We start from the raw sequence: 23390 nt of genomic DNA on the forward strand, positions 1-23390 counted from the left end.
GAGAAAATAAGTGACAATTCTTTTCTCAGACAATTTTTTTCTCATTCAGATTTATCACAGGTAATCAAATGTCATGAGGATTAAGAGGATTGTAGATAGGCTTTAGAACCAAAAACTTACGGTACTACTGGTCAGTGACCTCCTGTGGACCAAGTCTCACCCCTAAAAAACATTCTAAGGAAATTTAATCCCAACAACAGTGGCATGCTCTGTTTTCCACAGTATAGGCAGTATGTCCACCATGGCGAGCACCAGATTGCCCCTAGCAAGGAGATAACCCAGTGTCAGTCAGCTCCTTAGAAATGAGAGGGAAAGGCTTGTGTAATATGCAGTTCATCTTGATTTGCAGTGATCATGTGCTGAAACTACCGGGTCTGGAAACATAGGCCTTCAGGACTTCTTCAAATAGACAAAACAAGCAAAACTTAATAATCAGTAAAAAGTACGGCTTTCTTGAAGTGCTCCTAAATATCACTCACCCTTGTGAACAAGCCTACATAATGTATATGTCATTTAGAGGATAGGCTTAAATGCCAAAACAGATGTGGATCCACCATTATTAACTGGGTGATCTAAGCCTTTGTTCTCAGGCTTTAGCAGTCATTAGAATCAACTGGAGGGCTTCTTAAAACACAGATTGCTATAACGTTCACTCTTAGAGTCTCTGGACCACACCTCAGTAGATCTGAGGCGGGCCAGAGAATTTGACTGTCTAACAAGGACAGGGGAGTCGGAGGTGACGCTGAGGCTGCTCATCTGTGGACCACGTACTGAGACCACCACGGCGAGGTTCCATTCCTCATCCCAGCTGTGCCTCAGTTTCTTCACCAGTTACTCGAGAATATTAACACCTACCTCTCAGAGTTGTTGTGATCAATAAATGATGTATTGAAAGCTCTTAACGCGGTGCCTGGCACATATGAGGTTCTCAATCCGTGCTAGCTGTTGTTACTGTTTAATTCTGTGGACGCTGGAAGATTCCAAACATGAAAACAATGAATGGCTTGTTGTGTTTACTTTGATTGCTTCTCTGGATTTTCTACTTTTAACTTTTGATCAGAGTAAACGCCTGTTTTCAATATTGAGTTAGAAATGAAAGATTTTTGTTCTTCAAGGATGCTAAATCCACATTTAGTTTGGCAGCATGATCTGTTTATGTGGTTTTACATTCTTCATTTGTTTCTCACTCTGTGCCGTAAAATATTCATGATTTTGGTTGGCTGTAAGATGCCTTAAGATGTCCCAGGGTGAGTGAGGGAAAAGAACCGTGCACGGTTCAGCCTTGTAAGATACGTCAGGGACAAATTTCTTTCTACTAATGCAAACTTGGACTGCACACAGAGGTAATGCTACCATTTTTGGACTGTCCACATTTTTAAGTTAATTGACTGTCTCTGGTAGTTAAGTCGTCTCTTGGTAAAGATGTGCCTTAGAAGATACAAGATGAGAAACTCAACTCTTTTGCTGACTTTGGAGCAAAACTGAGTTGGATTAGCATTAATGACTATATGTGAATTCTTTCTGACAGAATTGCCTGGTTCTTATGTAAATTGGTATATATTGTTGGTGCCTGTGTACAGAAAGAAAAAAGAAGAATAGAATCTAAGCCATAGCAATGTATGACAGAACCTAGAGATTTAGGGTTAAAAATCACTGATGGTTATAAAAGGAAGAAATTATTCTTTTTACTTGATGACCACAATGGAGGAAGACAAGACTTTTGAGTGGTGGGAACGGTTTTGCTAGAAGACTCTGAGCTAGCATGGGTGAAGCTCACGCAAGAGTATAGAGTGATAATGGGTCTCAGGTGCAGCAGCTTATAGCCTTGTGTCCTGGATTAAAACAATCAAAGTTCATCATGTGGTGTTGCATATTCAGCACCATGCGAAATTACTGCTGTCTCCCATGGCACCAGATAACAGTAGTCTTCATCATATACAGGCTTATGAGGGAGCTTATTGGAAGTCAACTTCCAGGTTAAGATACCTTGGGAAACATTCTTATGGTATCGATTTCTTTGCATATTTTTAAGACTGGTGCTTCCACCACTCAGGAGAAATACTTTCATACCATAAGGTAGAACAAGAGTCATTAAGACAGAATTGAAGTTCGCCACTGTATAGGGGGTACAAGGTGAAGCTTGCCACTTTAAGTAATTGCGGAAGTCTCCAGATGAATGATATATTGCAGATAACAGATGTGTTTCTTCTTTGATGATTCCTGGTGAACTGGAAAGCTTCCAGAAGATTAGAAATAAGTAAAATGTCCCACATTGAAAAGCAGGCAGAGAAATATAAATTATATATAGACAAGTATTTATACTAGATAGATAACTACACATATACATCTCTATATGTATGTATATAAATGTATATATGCATATTTACATATATGCTCTATAGACATTCAACAGCAAGACCTTAGAACAAATTATAGACTAGAGTCATGGGACCAGGGAGGTAAGGTTGTGTCACTGGCAGTCATCTTGTGCACATCAGATAATAAACAGTGACAAACTAACCTCATACCACTTTTTGATAGTGTTTAATATACTGATAACTCCAATGGAACAACACAGACATCCTATTTTTATTTCAGCAAGGCTTGTGGGCATACCACAGATATGGAGGAAATCATAATCGATTGATCAGGAGGAGAATGCAATAGTGAAATTGGCTGTCTTGCAAAGTGCTGAACCTCCTGTCATTGAATGTAACCAAACAGATGCTAAATGAGAACCAGGGAAATCTCTTACTCTTCCTGCGTAGTGAGCTTACATACTGGAAGTTCCATAAAGGAAGGTATTTAACTAAGTTACTAGGACAGTTTGTACACTCAACAGATGTATTTGCTGAATAAACAAACGTCAAGATTCAAGAAGGAATTGGATTTCAGCCTTTCCTAATGTTCAGATCTCAACTCTTAAATAGCTTTGATTTCTATTGAATTAGATATTGTTTGCTTAATGTAAAAAATATTAAAGGCAAGATAATGGAGACAATAAAAAGATTAGTGGTTGCTGAGAGAAGTGGAAGTGTGGGAGATGAATACACAGAGCACAGAGGATTTTAGGGCAGTGAAAATATTCTGTATGAGATTATAATGATAAGTACCTGTCATTACGCATTTGTGCAAACCTATAGAAAATACGACACCAAGAGTGAACCCTAACGTAAACTATGGACTTTGGGTGATTGTGGTGTGTCAATGTAGGTTCATCCTTGTTAAAAAAGAAAAAAAAATGTACCATTCTGGTGAGTGGTGTTGATAATGGGAGAGGCTACACATGTGTGTGAGCAGGATGTATATGGAAAATTCCTAGCTTCCTCTCAATTTTGTTGTAAACTTAAAACTACTTTAAAAATATAAAGTCTTTTGAAAAATATTCCACATTTTTAATGAATATAATTACTTGTTCCCCAAAATCTACCTTACATATTTTATCAATATGATAACTCATGTAATGAAAGGAATCTAATTTTACTTGATACTGGGAAGTTTTTGTTGTTAATTTTCTTAACGTTTAAAACCTGATGTGTTGGAAGGAAGCTTAGGAATGTATTAGTAAATGAGCAACCAGGGCTCAGGATTTCTGCCATTTGAATTTGGGGTTCTATTACTAATGTCATCCAATAAAAGTATTGCTAGTCTCAAGGTTATATTGTCTATATAACCTTCCCTTGAATGGAAAATAAGTAAGAGCACTGAGGAGAAAGTGCTTGGAAATGTAAATGGTTTTTATAACATGGGTTTGAACCAAAGTTAAAATGTTTGCAAGCTCAGTTACCAGAATAATTTAGCTACTGATTAAGGCACTAATCACTACTCTATACTGCACCAAAATTAAATGGCTAAAGTTTCTTAAATGGATTATACAAGATAAGTATCCCCCAGGGGACATTTGACAATATCTGGAAACCTTTTTGGTTGTCACAATTAGGGGGTGATGGTGGCATCTAATGGATAGAGGCCAAGGATGTTTACAGTTTTGCTGTTGAGCAATAGCATAAATGATGCATTTACAAAACCATCAGTAGATTAATTCATTCAGCCTTCTGAAGAATGTATAGTTTTGACTAAATGAAAATATATATTTAGGGACTTTCCTGGCAGTCCAGTGGTTAAGACTCCGCGCTTCAACTGCAGGGGGTGCGGGTTCGATCCCTGTTTGGGGAACGAAGATCCTGCATGCCACAGCAAGGCCAAAAAAAAAAAAAAATTAAAAATTAAAATATATATTTAATTCTACTAAGTACCCCTCAGAAACCTGAAGCAAATGCAATTTTTACAGAACAAAATGTTAACATGACTGGAGAAACCCTTTTCACTGCTCATCAATTTAAATGAAATGATGCCATTCAAAGTCCACAGCCATGAAGATAGGGATTCCACCTTGCTTCCTACTATGCTCTCACCAGCTATGATCTTAAGGGAATTAAATGCTTATTAAGTGCCTTCTGTATACCAAGATACTGGCTTATATGCTCTCCCATATGTTATCTAATATAATTTTTACAACAAATACATGAAATAGTAATTATTTTCCCTGCTTTATAAATGAGGAAGCAGTGGTGCTGAGAGATTAAGCCACTCCCTAAAAGTGCATCGCTAGAAAAGGGTGGAAGTAGAACCCTGTTCTGATGATTCCAACACATGCTGCTCCTCTGCCTCTACACCCACTGTAGACCCTAAGATGTATATGAGTATTTAGTCATTCTGATTCATTACTCAGAGGATATACTGATGAATGGATACACAAATTCTATGCAAAGACTTTAGTAGGAGAGTTTTCCGAGTGGTTTGGAATCAAGATAAGACTATATATACATACATGATAGCTGATACTTACTGAATATGTATTGTCTTACTCTGTTCAGGCTGCTGTAACGAAGTACCATAGACTGATTGACCAGGTGGTTGATAAACAACAGAAATTTGTTTCTCTAAAAGTTCTAGAAGCTGGAAGTCTAAGATCAGATTGGGTTCCCTCTTCCATGTTCCAGACTGCCAACTTCCCATAGTATCCTCACATGGTGAAAAGAGAGTGAAAGAGCTCTCTGGGAATTTTTTATAATGGAACTAATCCCACTGATGAGGGCTCCATCCTCTTAACTTAATCACCCCCAAAGGCCCCACCTCTTAATACCATCATATTGAGAGATAGGATCTCAACATATGAATTTGGGAAGACACGAACATTCAGTCCATAGCATTTACCGTGCTTCAGATACTGTTCTCAGTGCTTTCTATGCATTTTCTCTTTTATTTTTCAAACGGCATAACAGAACTCACGAGGTGGATACTATTATTACCTCCATTTCACAGGAGTGTAAACCGAGACTCAGAGGGGTTAAATACCTTGCTCTAATCAGATAGCTGTTAAATAGTAAAGCCTAGATTTGTATCCAGACACTGAAACTCTAAAACAACTACAGTTGTCAACTGGGGGCTATTTTGTCCCCAGGAGATATTTGGCAATATTTGGAAACCTTTTTGGTTGTCACAGCTATAGGGTGATACTGGCTTCTAGTGGATAGAGGCCAAGGATGTTTACAGTGCACAGAATGGCTCCCAGAAAAAGGAATTATCCAGCCCCAAATGTCAGTAATGGCAAGGTTGGGAACCCTGCTGTAGGACCTACCTTCAGCATTTCTCTGTACTTTTCTGCCATTGAATTGGGGCAGAATCATGGAAATAATGAATATGACATCTGACATTACTGATGATTAATTCTTACCTGTATTTAATCTTACATCACTTTTTCATGGCAATGTTGATTTTAATATATAACAGCATTATGTTATCTAAATTACATCAAAATTATCTTGGCGTCTTCTGTAAAATAAAAATGTCTCGTCTCACATCCAAAATTTCCTACTAAATTGGTCTGCAGTAAATCTCCTGGGAATCAGATTTTTTTTTAAAGTTCCTCAAATGATTTTTAACATGCAGCCAAGTTGTTTTGAGAAACGTATAAAGAAAAATAGCACAGATTTTTAAAGTATGGAACACTTTCTAGTCTCCACTAAAGTAATACAGTAATGGCTCACAGTCACTGAGTGCTTATTTTGTGCCTAGGACAGAGCTGAATACAGGAATTACCATACTTTAAATTCTTCAATACTTCTATCAGGTAGATGTTCTTATGGCCATTTTTACAAATGATGAAACTGAGGCATCAGAAGATTAAATAACTTATCCAGAGCACACCACCAGTATGTGACAGAGCTGCCAGTTAACTCTAGCTCCTCCTGATTGGAAAACCCACGCTGTAAACCAGTGACTCTGAAACACGAGCGTGATCAGAGCCACCTGTAGGGCCGTGAGGACACAGATGGCTGGACCCCACTCCCACACACCCACATCAGAGGTTCTGAGTCAATACGTCTTGGGTGGGGTCTGAGAATTTGCATTTCTAACAAGCTCCCAGGTGATTCTGCTGATGCTGCGGTTCTGGGGAACTATAATTTGAGAACCCCAGTGCTAAAGAGGGACGGTTTTGTATAAAATCAAGCTCTCTCTCTTTTATGACACATCTTTTGTTTAAGAAGCTTCACCTCTCATTTTTCCCCTGAATCTTAGGAGATTTTTTTTTTAAAGTAGTTTTCTGTCCCACTAGCTTAATGTCTTGTAATACCAGGGACAGTCTAAGTACCACATTGGCATGACAAGTGTATAATAGTTGCTGCCTACAGTGGAGTGGGGTGAAGGGAGAGCCATCCAGGGGGAGAGATCAACACCCTCTTGCCTCCAGGGATAATACTCCTAACCAGAGAAAAAGAAATCCAAACAGGACAAAGAAGGGACCTAAACCAATGGGAGAAAACTCCAAAGTGTCAATTAAATGCCTGACATGGGGGATGAAGGGAAAGGTAGTAGATTAGAGGAGAACAGGAAATCAAGAGAAGTTTTTTGGTCCAACCTCCTTGTTCCTACACTAAGAACCAATTATGATGAAATAAAGGGCAAAAAGAGGTAAGAGATTTTTTTCTTAACCTGCTCTCATCTCCGCTAAGTAGCAGCAAGCAAATAAGTGAACATGCCCCAACGATGAGCTATCAAAGTGAAACATGAGTTAAAGGAAATGGTGGGAGTAGGCGGTGAGAATTACATATGGTCCCCCAGTGCCACAGTCAATCAGCAGGAATACACTCACCCACTAACAGACTCCATACATTTTATTGAATCTCTACGAGACGTTGAGAGAAACACAAAGAGAGGGTTTTATCCCTAAGGAGCTTACAGTCAAGGTGAAAGGTGAACATATAAACAGGATTAATGAAGAACACCAGGACCAAATGAGTGGCAGAGACATTGGAGCCTAGGGTAATCACTATGGTTGGAGTGGGCAGGGGATGCTTTGCAGAGGTGATGGGCGTTGAGCTAGGTCTTCAAGAATAGGTCAGATGTGGGTAGTTGGAGCACAGTAGAGAGAGGCCCTCAGCAGGGTCAAGGAGGAGAGAGGAGTGTCATGGAAAAGGCAGAGAAGTGAGGAATTTGGGGCAGACTTTCAAGGTCGATGGATGGATTTGGCCCTGGATCACAGGGTAAGTACCTGAAGACAGGGCTGACCCAGGCTGCAAAAAGCCAGACCAAAGAGGAGATTGGGTTTGTCTTGTGGACCCTGGAGGGCTGGAAAGTTTTTGATAAGGAGAGCGGTGTGATAACACTATAACTCTAGGTAAATTCCAACCATTTCTTCCTTTCTTTCCTGACCATAGGCCCCTTATTCAGGCTGGATTCCCCCCTCGTGCACATGCTTCTATCTCCAATCCTGCCCTTTGTTTGTGGGGCATGGGCAGGCTCTGTGCATCAAGGTGCCATTGAGTCTGTTTCAGCGTTCTTTGGTACCAATTTCCTGGCTCGCCAGAGCAGGAGCTGGATTTTTTTTCAAGGCTCAGGAGGCATGAGGAGGCATAAGTTTCTAACCCAGGATTTGGCTTCCAGCATCCTATGAATGGTGCCTATAAATTTCAATCCACGCAAGGTAGCATTTACTAACCTTTAAGTAGTTCACAGAGAACAATTCACCCTCCCCATTCAAATGGTAACACATGAAACATTTGGTATCCCCCAAGTCTGTTTACTTTCTGACTTAAAAAAATGGTTTTAAATAGCTTTCTTACCTATCCTCATTACCAACAGGTCTTCTAAAAGTATTATTCCTTCTATTATATAGAAAATGACAATTATAATGGAAGAATTTAAATAGGATTAAATCCAAGATTGTTTTGTTGTTGTTGTTGTTTCCTTTCTCTTTCTTTTTTTGGCCGAACCGTGTGGCATGTGGGATCTTAGTTTCCCACCAGGGATCAAACCCGTGCCTGCTGCACTGGGAGCGTGGAGTCTTAACCACTGGACTGCCAGGGAAGACCCTAAATCCATATATTTTGAATACACACTGGAGTGCGAACTCCATCTTATTTGTTTCCCAGTGTCTAGTACAAATAATATTAATTATTAATTAATTAATATGTATTGGCTGAATGAACAAATAATAACCAGAGTCAACAGCCAAAATGCATGTCTCGGAGGTAAGCAAAGGCAAGAAGATTCATTTTCAAGTATATTTGCTGAATTTCCAATATGTACCAGACACGGTGCTAAGGACTTTCACATTTCCTCCTCATACAACTCAAGTGGGCAGATGTTATGATCTTATGTTAGAGATATGTAACCTGAGGCACAGAAAAAGTTTAGTAACTTACCCAAGAATCCCAAACCAGATGTTCTAATTCAAACTCCAAGCTTCTGTCCTTGAGTTTTCCCCAAATTTATCTAATTATAGCAAATACCTGACTGCTTATTACTCTAGCTTCTCAAGCTCTCCTCAGAAGATTCTGACTTAGTAGTTGGTGGGGGGCAGGAATCTATGGCTCTGGTGATTCTGAGAAACATTTCAGGGGTCTTCAGTCCCAGCTGCCCATTGGAATCATGTTGGCAATGTTTAAAAACTCCACATGCCTTGGCCCTGCTCTAAACAAATCAACGGGAAGTAAGAGAAATCCCTAGGCCTCGATATTTTTTAATTCTCCAGATCATTCCAGTGGGCATCCAGAGCTGAGAACCACTGGGCTCAGCTCTACTATACTGACAATAATATTTAAGGGGTTTACCCAGCCTCCTCTAAGCACCTCTCCACCCCTTGCCTTTCTTCTCATACAGTGTGGGCCAGGAAAAAGCTGAGATACTTAAATGAAGAGAGGAACCGAAGGGAAGGAGATCAAGAAACCATTTGTGACAAGTGATTAGGGAAAAAAAATGAGAGCTGTCGAAAGTGGTAGGGGGAGGTGAGGGGTGAAGAGAAAGGTTTGAGATTCATCACTGAAACAATTTAGTAACTCTAAGCAAAAGTTACATAAAGCTGACACTCATGTGAGCATATTGCTCTCAACTAAAGATCATGCTCTTTTCTATGGAAGTCAAAGCAGTTTTTACAAACTCATATATTTATCCTTCCTCGTGACAAGGCTTGAAGATCAGAAATTGTCTGGGGAATTCCCTGGTGGCGCAGTCGTTAAGAATCCTCCTGCCAATGCAGGGGACACGGGTTCGATCCCTGGTCTGGGAAGATCCCACATGCCACGGAGCAACTAAGCCCGTGTGCTACAACTACTGAGCCTGTGCTCTAGAGCCCGCAAGCCACAACTACTGAGCCCGTGCACCACAGCTATGGAAGCCTGCGCACTCTAGGGCCCGCGTGCCGCAACTACTGAACCTGCATGCTGCAACTACTGAAGCCTGTGCACCTAGAGCCCGTGCTCCACAACAAGAGAAGCCACCGCAATGAGAAGCCCGTGCACCGCAATGAAGAGTAGCCCCCGCTCGCCACAACTAGAGAAAGCCCACGCACAGCCAAAAATAAAATTTAAAAAAATAAAAAGAAACTCTGTCTGTGTCTTTATCGTTCTTATTTTACAAGTGGGAGTACTGAGGCATGCTGGGAGAATGAAGTCCCCAAACTGGTTCCCAGACTTTGTTGCCACCTCTGCTGTAAGGTGTGCATATTTTCTCTGCCTGTAAAATACTCATGGGCATAGACAACTACAATCCGATATTTGGGAAAACAGGAATATGGAATACCTTTATGCCATTCTTCCTCCCAAACAATTGGAGGATCCAAAACAATTGGAGCAAATTAATCTGACGGAAATTTATGTTATACTTTGATAATCAGAAATAACTTCAGTTACGTGGCATATGCCTATTGGATCTGTTTCCAAAGGGATGAAAACAAAGGAGAATCGAAGTGCAGAAATTGTAGGTGTCTATACACTTCTGGTGGGAGAAAATGACGTTTTAAAACTGCTGATTGTGATCTAGCAAGTGCTGCATTCCTTTGTATCAAAAAGAAAAACCAGTGTTCTCCCTCCTGCCTTCCTCGCCTGGGCAGCCCTTCACCCTCACTTAATGAAACGGAACAGGTGATGCCTTTAACTCCTCTTTCATTTAATCTCATTAATACAGTCTGTTGGGATTCTCATTGTAGGATAACATAGGGACAGTCGCGTTAGACCTCTAATGAAAAGTGCAATATTTTTCGATTAGACTTTTAATTGCTACGTCAAAATGTGTGAGGATGAGCTCAAAACCAAAGCTGAGGCCACTGGTGAGTTTTGTATTTTCTTCTTTCTTCTGACACTTAGCTATACGAACTATCCTTCAGGCAAGACAGTACATGTTTATAAGCTCTCGGCAAAATAAAGTGATGGCTAAGTGCGGGAACAATAAATTATTTTCTGACTTGAGCATGTATATAATAAATAAGTCACTCAGCCTTTATTTTACACTGGAGAACATATTTATATATAAATATTATTATATCCTAGAGCAAATTACCAAACATAAGTTTTGAGACTGAATTCATGTGGTCATCTGCCCATTACACTAACATGAGGTTAACGGTGTGAACGTCCATGTCACAATTTTGTCGCTTTGATTTTAGCCATTGCCATTACTATTGTTAAGATCATTTTACTTTTCTAATTTTTTTTAAAAAATTGGTTTATCAATATATTATGGCAGGCACTTTCCCATATGTAAGAAGTCTGTTTTCAAAAAAAATTCTATTTGGTTGAATGATTATTAACAGATGAATTATGTTTGAGTTTTTCTTCTAAATTTTTTGTAAGTAAAGTAGTATATAGTTCCCTAAACACACATTATCTCATAACATAGAGAGATTTTTGAGCATTCACTTTAAAAATATTTCAGAGCAATATGATGCATGATTTGTTGCCATTTTTTTTGTTAGTACTAGAACAACAGTTGGAAATATTAACATGTAAATTGATATAATTGTTCGTTTCAAATCATATAAGCCTAACAATTGTTCAAAAAAAGTTACTAAGCAAATTAAAACTCCTAAAATGTTATATTAACTCGGAAGTACATTTTTCCACAATGCTAGAGCTCCCTAGTGCCTGTATTTTTAGAAAAGAATAGATATTGTTTCAAGGCAATTATTCACTGATTCCAAAATATACATATTTAAAGACTTTATTCATGAAATAAGCCATTACTAGCAGATTGCAGTTCTGACATCAATGGAATCTTTAAACAACTATTTATCCTTCCTACTGACAGATTTACTTAGGATATTGTTGCTATTGTTGTTTAGAAATTAATAACACTGGACGTATTAATGTCTATGTACTTAATCCTCTTTGGGTCTGAATTACAATTAGCAGAGGCTGACAGGTAAACTTAAATGTTCCTTTCTCCCTTGATTTGGTGTTAAAAAAACAAAACAAAACATGAATTTGTCTTCTATTGTAAAATTACATAGAACACAGTTTAATTTTAGGAGCTTATACGTGTGTGCGCGCATACACACACACACACACACACACACACACACACCTCATTTTTTAAATGAACTGTATGAACAAATGTGCCTTTACATTTTAAAGAGAACCAGATATTTTACTTTCCTCTTAAATTTTAGTGGAATTAAAAGGAATATTCCAGATTAAAGCTGCAGCTTTTTTTCAAGTTACTACGGTAGAAATTTTAGTGCTGTGCTTAGCAACTGGTTTTCACCAGTCTTTTTCCTCTATTATTTCCCCCAAAATAAATATTTCTGCTGCTTTGAAGTAATTCAAGCCTCTAAAGAAAATACTCAAAAAAACTCCACTTTTTCCTACCAATTTAGACCACCTGGTAGCATCAAAATGCCTTTGGTAGAAATTAATGTATAAGAAACACAACTAACGAATGGAGCAGCCATAAACATCTCCATGCAAATGTTGTTATAAACTATCAAGCAATGATTATGAATTTGCTGCTTGTAGAAAAACAGTTGAAACGAAACTTGTGAAAATGAAATTTGAAAATCAGGGTATCTGTTCTTAGTACTTGGTCATCGTTGTTCACAGAACTCCCTCACCAGCTTACGTAAACACTGAATAAAGCTGTTAGGGATTACGTGCAGCATGATGGATCTGATGAGCTCAAAAATAAGATAGCTTGGGTCCTATAATATTTAGGATTATGCTGGTAATCTCTTTAGGGAAAGTGTGCAGTATCAGCAGAAAGGCACTTTAGTCTTCAAGGGAGCTAGGCACTCATAATTCTATATTTGTTGGGTGGCTAAGGCTTTGCCTACCTTGATATAGGGTCTTTGTGATGTTTGGAATAGGGTGAAATTATAAGAAAGGGCTTACTGGAGTGACATCCCAAGTTATCATTTTACCCCTAAAATAATTTCTGGTGCTGCATACAGGTGAGAATACATTCGTTTAAATTCTAAGTATCTCCTTTTTTGAAAAAGGCTGTCTATATAAGGATGAACTAAACCCAAACGTGACCTCTGAACTTGTTCTTGTCTCTAGAGATGAAATAAAAATTAAGATTGTCTTTTCAATTCTATAATTTCTTTTCAAAATTCAATTCAGAAACAATGGAGACTGAGTTGCAAGTTTGCTAGAACATAAATGATATAAAAATGTAATTCTCAATGCAGAAACTTACTATATATTTTTCTATTGTAGCATTGTCTATGTTAAAAACAAAATCAAATCTCTTGCAGTTAATCCAAAAAATGAGTTCCTAAAATCTGAGTTCTTATAGAATGATCGCTGGTATCCAGGTGTTCTCCCATAAGTGAAAGGTCCCTCATGTCATGTTGGAGTGCCCATTCAAATGAATTTTTCCCTACATCAACCCTCTGATGGCAAAGGAAGTCTTTGGGGCTAATGGTAGTGATTGTTCTTTTTCCATTTCATTCTCTCTCTCTCTCTCTCTCTGACACACACAAAACTGGTGTAAATATCTTACCTATATTCTAAAGTTTGTTTATGTAATTATTTGCTGCATCCATGGCTAAGGGCATGTTTAAAAAAAAACAGAAGTGTTTGTAAATATGTAAGAGGGTTAAATTATAATACTGTTCAGTTTTTGACCATCCAAGCAGACTGTAGGACATTATGAGCCAGTTAAATCAAGCTCTTATTACATTAGGAAGAAAAATGTTAATATGGTGCCAACATTCTGATCTTATATGGACGTCGTCCTCATGGGGGACAAGAATCCACCCAAGTATCTCATGCAAAGATGAGATGCCACGTTTATTTCACAAGGTTTCTCTTTTCAAGAACGAAGGCATTGAAATTGGATTCTGATCACTGTATTTTAGACTATGTCCTCATCTTTGCCCCTGTAGTCTTGGTTTGTCTCTTTTTTAACACACTTCAAGAGATTTGGTCTTTCTTTGCCACCAAGCAGGAAGAGACTTTTTTTTTTCTTATTTTCAAGTTCTCTGAAAAAGTTCTGAGAACTTCAGGAATGGTCTCCACCATGTCTATCAATGGAAAGAGTGAGAAATAGTACTGTGTCCTTTCCACCCCACACTTCAGTTGCTTAGGGTTTTCTCGGTGTGTATGGGGGTTGGGGGAGTGTTAATTAGTCTTCCTGTTTCAACCTTTGAATTGTTTACCTTCAAATATATAATTTAGTGGCTTTATTTTTATATTTCTCAACCATGTCCCTGTTAATTGGCCTTTTCAAGTATTCTTGAAAAGAATGTAATATAGGAACCACATCTTAGAGCACAGTGAACAGTGAAACTGGGTTGAACCACATGAAATCGCCAACGTTGACTATCTCCTTGCACAAAAGGGTGGCAAATTCATATGGTTCAATATGACATATGTGACTACAGATAAAAGCATGATTGTTTGATAACTCTAAAAGAATTCTGCTACTATTTATTTTTCATTTAACCCCATTAACTAGCCTGTTTACTTTCTAAGACCCAGCTCAAAAGCCACCTTATCCGTCAAAGCTTGCCAGCTTTCCCTAGTTGAAATCAATGTACTTCTTCTTCCAGGTTTATTTTAGCATTTGTCTCAGTCTGCCCTGTGTCGAGGTTATGTAGACCTGTGTGGGGTTGTACAATCATTTTATTCACTTTGGAGATAGAAACTTGGTTTTGCATATATCTGTGGCCTAAAACAAACAAATGTTTGCTCAATTTCCTTTGCTGGGGCTGTCTCAGAGGATTTTCACTACCTCCATCAAAAGAAGCACTTTGAGTGATTCAATTATTTCTAATAGTTAATAGAATTTTTAGTACAGTGTTAGATTTACAGAATAATTGAGCAGAGTTCCATATATCCACCCACCCTCTCACATACAATTTCCTCTATTATTAATAGCTTGCATTAGTGTGATATATTAATGAACCAATTAATTAGTGAACCAATACTGACACATTATTATTTACTATAGTCCGTAGTTTACATTAAGGCTCACTCTTTGTGTGGTACTGCTCTGTGGATTTCTATGAGTTTCGACAAATGCATAGACATGTATCCATCATTACAGTATCGTACGGCACAGTTTCACTACCCTAACAATTCTCTGTGTTTCACCTATTTATCCCCCAAACCTGGGACGACCACTGTTTTTTTTTTTTTTTTACTGACTCCAGAGTTTTGCCGTTTCCAGACTGTGATGTAATTGGAATCGTACCGTATGTAGACTGTTCAGACTGTCTTCTTTCACTTAGCAACATACATATAAGGTTCCTCCATATCTTGTCATGGCTTGATAGCCCATTTCTTTTCAGCACTGAATAATATCCCATTGTCTGGATGTGCCATAGTGGGTTTATCCACTCACTTATTGAAGGATGTCTTGTTTGTTTCCAGTTTGGGGTGATTATGAATAAACTTGGCATAAACATCCATTTGCAGGTTTTTGTGTAGACATAAGTTTTCAACTCACTTGGTAAATACGTAGCAGCACAATTGCCGAGTCATATGGTAACACCATGTGGCTGTGTAAGAAACTGCTAAACTGTCTTCCAAAGGGGCTGTACTATTTTGCATTCCCACCAGCAACGAATTCCCTTTGTTCTGCATCCTCGCCAGCATTTGGTATTGTCAGTTTTTTTTAGATTCCAGTCATTCTAACAAGTGTGTTGTTTTAATTTGTGATTCCCTAATATAATATGACATTGAGCATCTTTTCATATGCTTATTTGCTGTCCGTATATCTTCTTTGGTGAGGTGTCAGTTTTGATCTTTTGCCCAGTTTTTGAAGTTTAAGAGCTCTTTGAATATTTTGCATACAAGTCCTTTATCAGATACGTGTTTTACAATATTTTCTCTCAGTCTGTGACTTGTCTCTTCATTCTCTTAATGCAATTAGATTTTTAACATAGAAAAGCTGTATTTTTTCACCTTCTGAAAAGAGGCTTTTTTGCTCTTTTGAATTTTTCTCCAGAGAATTAACTCTGCCTGGTCACTCTGAATCATCTGTGTGACCTGGTGCGTGGAGTTTCTCCATCCCTGCCCTCCTCCAGTGAAGGTGGTGCTGCATAAACTTGAATTTCCTATTGAAGTTTTCAGCTAAATGGAGACTAGAGAAAGGGGTTCAGAAACAAACTGAGGAACTAAAGAGAGACAAGTTTTTTCACTGCAGCACAACGACTGCTGTTTTCTTCTTTTTATAACTGGAAGAATTAGCTATCAGAGAGGACGCCTGTCTTTTTTTCTTATATAAAGTTCTCTTCACAGAGAGTTGGAGCTTGAGGGCAGGTACCCTGAGAGTTAAATTGTAGAGGGTCTTTCCTTTCTCTCTTCCAGAACTTCTCAAATTTTACTCTGCATATGCATCGCAGAGGTTCTCTTACAGTGCAGATTCTGATTATGTTGGTCTAGGGTAGGACCTAAGTGCCCACATTTCTATCAAGCACCCAAGCAATGCCAGTGCTGCTGGGCAGGGACCACACTTTGCGTAGCAGGTCTCAAGACAGCACCATGATAGGGGAGAGGAATGAGATGAGTATCCATCACGACTGTAGAACTCTGTGTTAACTAATCTGCTTCCGTGAGATGGGGCGGCATTCCAAATGTTCCATTTCCAGAATTACCGTGGCTAGCTGAAATGAGTTCATTTCTGTTTCAAACACTGTTTGACCTTCTTACGTTTAACAAAAGAAGTAAACTTGGTGCAATTCCATTTTTAAAATAGAAAAACTGTTTTTTTAATCTTCTCAAGAGAGGCTTTTTCACACTGAGGATCCAGAGAGTGAGCTAGCATCCAGAACCCCAAGAGGGAGTCCACAGAAGAGGGAGGACACGCTACCATGCAGTGTTGTAACAGGAAGAAGATGTAGGCACAGCTGACAACCGTTAAATCTGCAAAGGAAACCGGTACACTGGATGTTCATTACAGTAACACAAGACGTTTCTGGGAATACTCTGGCTTCTCTTTCTGGGAATACTCTTTCTTCTGCCTTGGCAATTAATGACCAGAATTTTTTGTAACTAACCCTTCAATCATCTTACTGCCTTTTGAACAAAAGAGAAATGCCTGAAAGACAATAGCAGAATCTGCTTTTCCAGAATCCTGTAAAGTTTTTAATTTCCCGTAATGCCAGTGAAATTAAAAATTCCATCAATTCTCATAGTAGCTAAAACTGTAATTACCTGGACATCATAGAACATTTCTTATCAAATTTGAATACTGCCCTGGGAGCTTGTTACAAAGCAAATTCTGATGCAGTTGGCTTGGGCAAGTCTTGATAGTCTGCATTTCTAACATGCTCACAGGTCCTGCCGATGCAACTGGTCTACAGACCACACTGTGATTGGTCATGGGAGACATTAACTGCTTTCAACCTGAATGATGTCAGGTCCTACACACACATTATCTCATTATAATTAACACTTTGACAGGACAAGATGTACTTAATGGGAATTAATTCAAAAATTATGAGTTTAAAACCACGACGACTTATAAAAGTGATTTGCTTTGCTTCCAAGGGGGATATTTAACTTATTATCAATGATGCTATTAATGATAATACTAATTTCTGTCATTGTTCTCTGTTGGTCTTTGTTGTTCTCATTCTCTGTTGTTTCACTCTTCTGGGGAGTCAGAGTAAGCAAGCAACTCTTTAGGGGTAAATGCTAATATGCAAAAGGTAAATCAACTCCCTTCATGATAATCCTATAATTTATGCCTTTGGAAAAAATCATTTTTTGCCATTATCATATGATAGTAATTTTTTTCTTACTGTAGCTTCCAATGATATACAGTGTAGGGAATTATAGTGATATAAAAATAAATGGTATCTTTAGATCATTCAGAAACTGTCTATCAGCTGAATAGAACAGAAAGCTCACACAGACCACCACCCAGAATGCTACAGAGAAGAGCTTGAGAAGAAAGAGTGACCCCAAATACTGATAGATGTGAGGGCATTCCAGTAGGAATTAGAGTGCACTGAATTTCATGCACTATATTTGGTATTTAAGCAGGACGCTGGGATTAAGATACTGTGTGCCCTGATGAGATAAACGAGAACACAAACCTTATCCAATATCTGGAATCTTTTCAAATTACCACATAACATGGTATAAGGGCAAAGGCTCAAAGACTTTTACTTTTTTCCTGAGGGTCTCATTTTTCCACACTTTCATCCCACCCCAATCTTGGGGCTATTTTCTGATAAATCAAAGTTACAGTGGAACCAGATTTCAGGAATACCTGCTTCATCTTTTGGGGCTGTTGCTCTGTGATATCACAGAGTTTTGTACCTAATAGAGGTAGATACTTAATCTGCCAATGAGAGAGGAAAAGAGTACAAACAGGGATTTTAATTTGGATTTGCCACAAATGATACATGAGATACAATCGAAGTAGGAGATACAACTTGGGCTACTGAGACCATCTGCAAAAAGATTTTTAACCAAAATAGTCATCTGTATTGGAAATTTTTACATATGCAAATTGTGCTTCACTCAGACATTAAGAGTTCTTCCTGCACTGCCCACTTTTAGCATAACTGTAAAATTCTGGGAAGGAGGAACTGACAGGCAAACCCAGTGTCCAGAAATGGGAGTTATCCTGGTTATGAGTAGATGCTTCATATTTCCCTTAAGAAAACAAAAGATGCTGCAAGTATAGCCCCCAAACAAAAGCCAGGAAATATACAGAGAACTACTGGTCACTCCTTAGTATTTTCAGATTCTGGCCTTATCCCAGGATCTTATTTCCTTTGCAGGTGGCTTACGTGCTATGGAGAATTCCTTGTTAATAATTTGATTCATTTAATTCTCAATGGGAGCCTTTTATCATATCAGAATCGCCAGGGGGCCTTTTTCCACTCCAGTCTTGAGATTTTGATTTCTTCTCACCCCAAATATGGAAAATCAGTATTACTTAAAGCCTCTTTCATAAAAGGGAGTGTCAAATCTTTTGGTTGTACTGAAAGAAAAAAAAATTAGGACTATTGCTTTAAGGAGTTATAAGAATTCTCTTTCAGGCTCCATAGAAAATATTTTAAAAGAAGTATGACCTGGACTCTGTCCTCAATGGATTTAAAATGGCCAGAATATAAAAATGGCCGGGTTGAGGTATAAGAGTTGGAATGGTAGGAAAGGAGAGCCATAGGAGCTCACACAGTAAAAAATGTTTCCTCCAACCAGAAAGTACGTAAAAGGTCCATTATTACTACCATTCCTTACGGATGCTCTTAACAGTTCAGGTATTTTGATGAATCAAAGTGATTCATTTTCTAGTTAACTCATTAGCCCGGATTAGTTTATTTAACCTTGATACCTGGTGTCACAGCTGGGGCTTCTGAAGGAGTAGAACTAAAGATATGTATATTTTGAGAAGCAGGGAGAATGAACAGCGTGGTGGCTTTGTGTGATGCTGTGTTAAGGGCCCCTCAGCAAGGAAAGGCCTTCAGGAGTACTCCAGGGTGAGAACTGCCATCTTCAAAGAGGGAGACAAATTTGGATTGCTACTCTGCAATCGTTGAATAGGACCTGCCTGCCAAATCAGGGGATATTAAGTTAGTTGTACTTCATGAATTATTCTAATATGAAGTAAAACATCAAATTATTTTAAATGTTCCCTGACACTCTTTGATGCTATAAGAATATCATTTCCAAAGAAACGATATATGATTGCTTTTATAAACAAAAAAATTTAATTGGTAAATAAAAATTAACTACAGTCTCCACAAAGGCTTACCAATAGAAAAATGTAAGTGAAAGGACAATATAAGAAATTGAAAACCTGATGAGCACATCTCAAGCCATCTCTCAGGGCATTGCAGCCCATCTAAATTTGTCTCACAGAGGCTATTGTTGAATTAATCTATGAGTCCAGCAAAAGTATGGAAGTTGAACTCCCTCCTCAGCCTCTATCACCTTCATTGTCACAGCTGGTGAGGTCCAAGCCACCAAATCCTCCCTAGATGTTCAGTTTGAAACCACGATAAATAGCTTGTCACTAGATGTGCAGTCACCGAAAGACAATCGCACAGGAAACGATTACTGGTGTAATGGCAAGACATTTAGAAATGGCAAACATTGGAGCAATAGTGTGATGTGTTGTCGTAATTAGTGTCTGAAATACCCTGCCTTGAAGATGTGCTTTATAAAATACATAGTGTGAACTGTGAATCTGTAGCTCAGAAGCAGTTTATTTTAAATGAGAGAAAAGGAAAAGGATTCGTACTTTAAATTATTTAAATTTATCTTCACCTATAATAAATCTCAGATGATCTATTCTGCCATAGTAGGTAAAAATGGTCATAGATTTTCCAAACTGATAACCACACAACAGGCTTACACATATACACTTTTAAGTGACTTCTTTCTCTTTAAAAATACTGTTAAAATGTTTATGGTTCTTCAGGATTACATGTTGAGCTAGAATTATAAATATGTATAAATATGCAGATGCTCTATCGAATCATTCCTTATCCCATTTGTATTTCCGAAGTTGTGTAAGATAACCTTTGTGGCTTTCCAAAACATCTTCTCACACCCCATGGGGCAAATTACCTCTATTTTCATTTCCTTTAGACTTAGATCATTTTATAATTAAGAACTTATTGAAGCAGATTCTCCTCATATGTAAGTTACTCCCTGGGGAGTAATTTATGCAAAGAGCACCTCTGACTTAATATCATATAAACCTAACAACTGTACAATGGATACCTGGGATTTTTAGTCAGTTTTGTAATCATTGTAAAAAATCCACAGTTGGAAAGGTTACACTGGAAAAAAAAAAAAGATAAAAGATAAAACCTGGTACAGATAACTTATAGTGTCATTTGTTTGGGTTTTTTAATGATTAGATTTTTTTAATAAAGGAATAATAATGTAGCTTGTCATATTTTTTGTCCAAAAACATCAGAAATAACGATGTTTTTGATGGTGATAATGAAGATTGACATTTTGTAGCTCTTTACTATTTGCAGGGTACTTCCACATAAAATATCTCATTTAATCCTCACACCTCTATGAAGTTTGTCAGCTAAGCTTTACAAACCAGAAAACAAGATCAGAGATTTTTTTTCTTGGTCATGGGCCCAATCATTAACAGATTAGGGACTAGAATCCAGGGGGACAGAACAGAATAGAGTGACATCAAATCTCATTTTTTTCATATCCCAAAATTCTGAAAACAAATCCTAGTTCATATATAAAATCAGAAGCAAATAGAAACACTTAGTCTAGTAAGTATTTTAGTTGAATTTGTCTCTTCTCCTGATATTTTTATCATTATCTCTTTAACTGGTGCTATTGGAATAATATAGGAATTCAAAATTGTATTTGTATTTTATCTTTGTGAGAAGCAGAGAAAGGGTTACTGAGTGAAATCTCAGGAAAATCAGCTAATTTCCCGTCATCATTTCCCGAGTCACCTCAAGGGCGTCATTAACCACCTGGATCCTCAGTTTTCTCATATGAAAAATAGGGACATAACTGAATTTTTTGCTTATAAAGATGATTTGAACTTACTGCGAAATATTTAATTTAAAAATTTTAATGTGCTCCCCTAAAGCTAAGTATTATTTTTTAATGAAAACAATAAGAAAAAGAGGGTTATGTCTTGCATTTATTTGTTTTGTATATTCAAGGGTGAGAAACTGTAGAAAAGCATCCAAGTGGCAGATTGACGTATAAAGCATTTTGAAGCTTATTTTGCATAATTATTTTAAATTGGGAGCAGGAATAGCAGATCTTCCTACTGTGTATAATTTTAACAACACTGAGAATACTATCAGTGACGTAGGAATTACTACATTCTAAATAAAGTTTATATCATGGATTCATCCATAACCTCAAAGCTGGTGGCTTAAAATCATCTTTCCAAGAGGTTCTATACATGGGTGTCTACAAGACATGACACCAAATTGCACACATGCAAAATGGAAATCCCATGCCCCACCATATTCCACAAAGGAATTACCTTACCAACCAACCATGTATGTCAAACCTACTATTTAATCTTACACCCAAGGCTAGGAAGCTAGAAGTCACCTTTGATTCTTCATCAATTTCCACCTCTGTATCCTTTCTTTCTTTTATCTTCTCACCTCTTCCATTGAGCTGTCTTTCTATTTGCTTCTTCCTCTCCATTTATCCTGCCTCTGATGTAATTCACGCCTTCAGCTCCTAACACCCAGGTTAGGAATAGCCTTTTAGTTAGTCTTCCATTTGTTTCTGGTTAACCTGCCAAACTCACCTTTCTAAAGTACCCAAACCATCACTTTCATCATTTCTTCATTCACTTCTTTGATTGCTTATGGCCAGTGATGTCAGGTGAAAATTCCTCTGCCTAACTCCCAAGAGCTTGATAATCTGACATCATTCCCTCTATCCAACCATATGGCCCAAGTTTCCATTAGAACCAAGTTGCTTGTCTCAGTGATCACAAGCCACAGTCATTCAGGGCCTCCTTCATTCCATTCTGCTTGCAGAAATGCCTTTTGCCTTGTACTTCCTACACAATCTTCAAAATCAAAATGTCTTCATCTCCAATGAAATTATTTCAGTTCCTATTGAAGTAATAGTACCCATATGCTTTATCATTTTTTCCCCTGATATCTCCATGTATTCATTTTGTTTTATTGATTAAATTATTAGCGTCATTAGTATATCTTATCTTGTGTCAACAACCTTTATGATTTTAGTGGATATATAGATGCTTAATAAATATTGAGCTGATTCATCATTGGCATTTTCACAAGTAATCATTCAACCACTTGATGTATAAAGTCACCTCCACCCCTTCCAGTTTCCCTTATTTACTTATGTAAAATAATATTGAAATAAGGCAATGTGATCATTCTCAGTGACTTAATATTTGAAGTGCAAAATAAGAAAACCAAAGCCACAGGTTCAAGGGATTTTTAAGTCACACTACATGAAGGTCAAGTTCAAAAAAAGGAGAAAACAGCGAAAGCAAAAGTTTAGAAAACTTCTGGTCCCTGGTTATATTTTTTAGTTTGAGGAAAACAAAACAAACAATGGTAAATGGATGCCTTTTACTTAGAAGAAGCAGCCGGGGGCCGTTCAAATAGAAGTGGGTGATCTCACAGCCCCACCCCCATCCTAGTGTCTTCAAACACTGAGCCATGGCGGGGAGAGGTGGGAAGGGAGATAGGAGGGCGAAAAGAAAACAATTCCGTAAGCTCAAAAATGTCTGTTTTCCCCTTTCAGCACAAATTGAAGTGATACCATGCAAAATTTGTGGCGATAAATCCTCTGGGATCCACTACGGAGTCATCACGTGTGAAGGCTGCAAGGTATGAGACTTTAACTCAGTGCTGCCAACAGCATCCGCGTTTGCCTCAGGCATCTGTGTACTTCACAGTGCAAGAGGTGACACCTTTTGAAAGGCCTGCTAAAGGATTCTTGTGCCTGCTGCTGACACTCAGGAATTCTTGCTTGGTGGGTGGGTGGGTTGATTTTCTGTTCTTCGGCCTTTTACATTTTTGTCATTGTCTAACTCATCAGCTGGTGCTTAAAACTGGATTAATATTTAAAAGCTTCAATTATTCACATTGACAGAGATATAAATACTGATTTGCTGTTTTAACAGTTTTGTGTCCAGTAAACTCCAGCACATTT

At 38.0% G+C, this 23390-nt stretch overlaps 1 protein-coding gene across 3 annotated transcripts in view; it reads left to right on the forward strand.

The window, feature by feature from the left end:
• The window catches only part of RORB (RAR related orphan receptor B), a 372186-nt gene that overhangs the window by 297407 nt on the left and 51389 nt on the right, over nucleotides 1-23390 (forward strand). For 2 of the 3 annotated variants that reach the window (XM_082401472.1, XM_082401471.1), the window contains one exon: nucleotides 22980-23065. In XM_082401472.1, the coding sequence (XP_082257598.1) occupies nucleotides 22980-23065 (86 nt within the window). Of the gene's footprint in view, nucleotides 1-52; nucleotides 23066-23390 lie in introns of those variants that run through there. The other variant, XM_082401470.1, reaches the window with a different exon arrangement.

The sequence above is a fragment of the Balaenoptera borealis genome, assembly GCF_965194805.1.
Source record: "Balaenoptera borealis genome assembly, chromosome: 8".
Classification (NCBI taxonomy): Eukaryota; Metazoa; Chordata; class Mammalia; order Artiodactyla; family Balaenopteridae; genus Balaenoptera; species Balaenoptera borealis.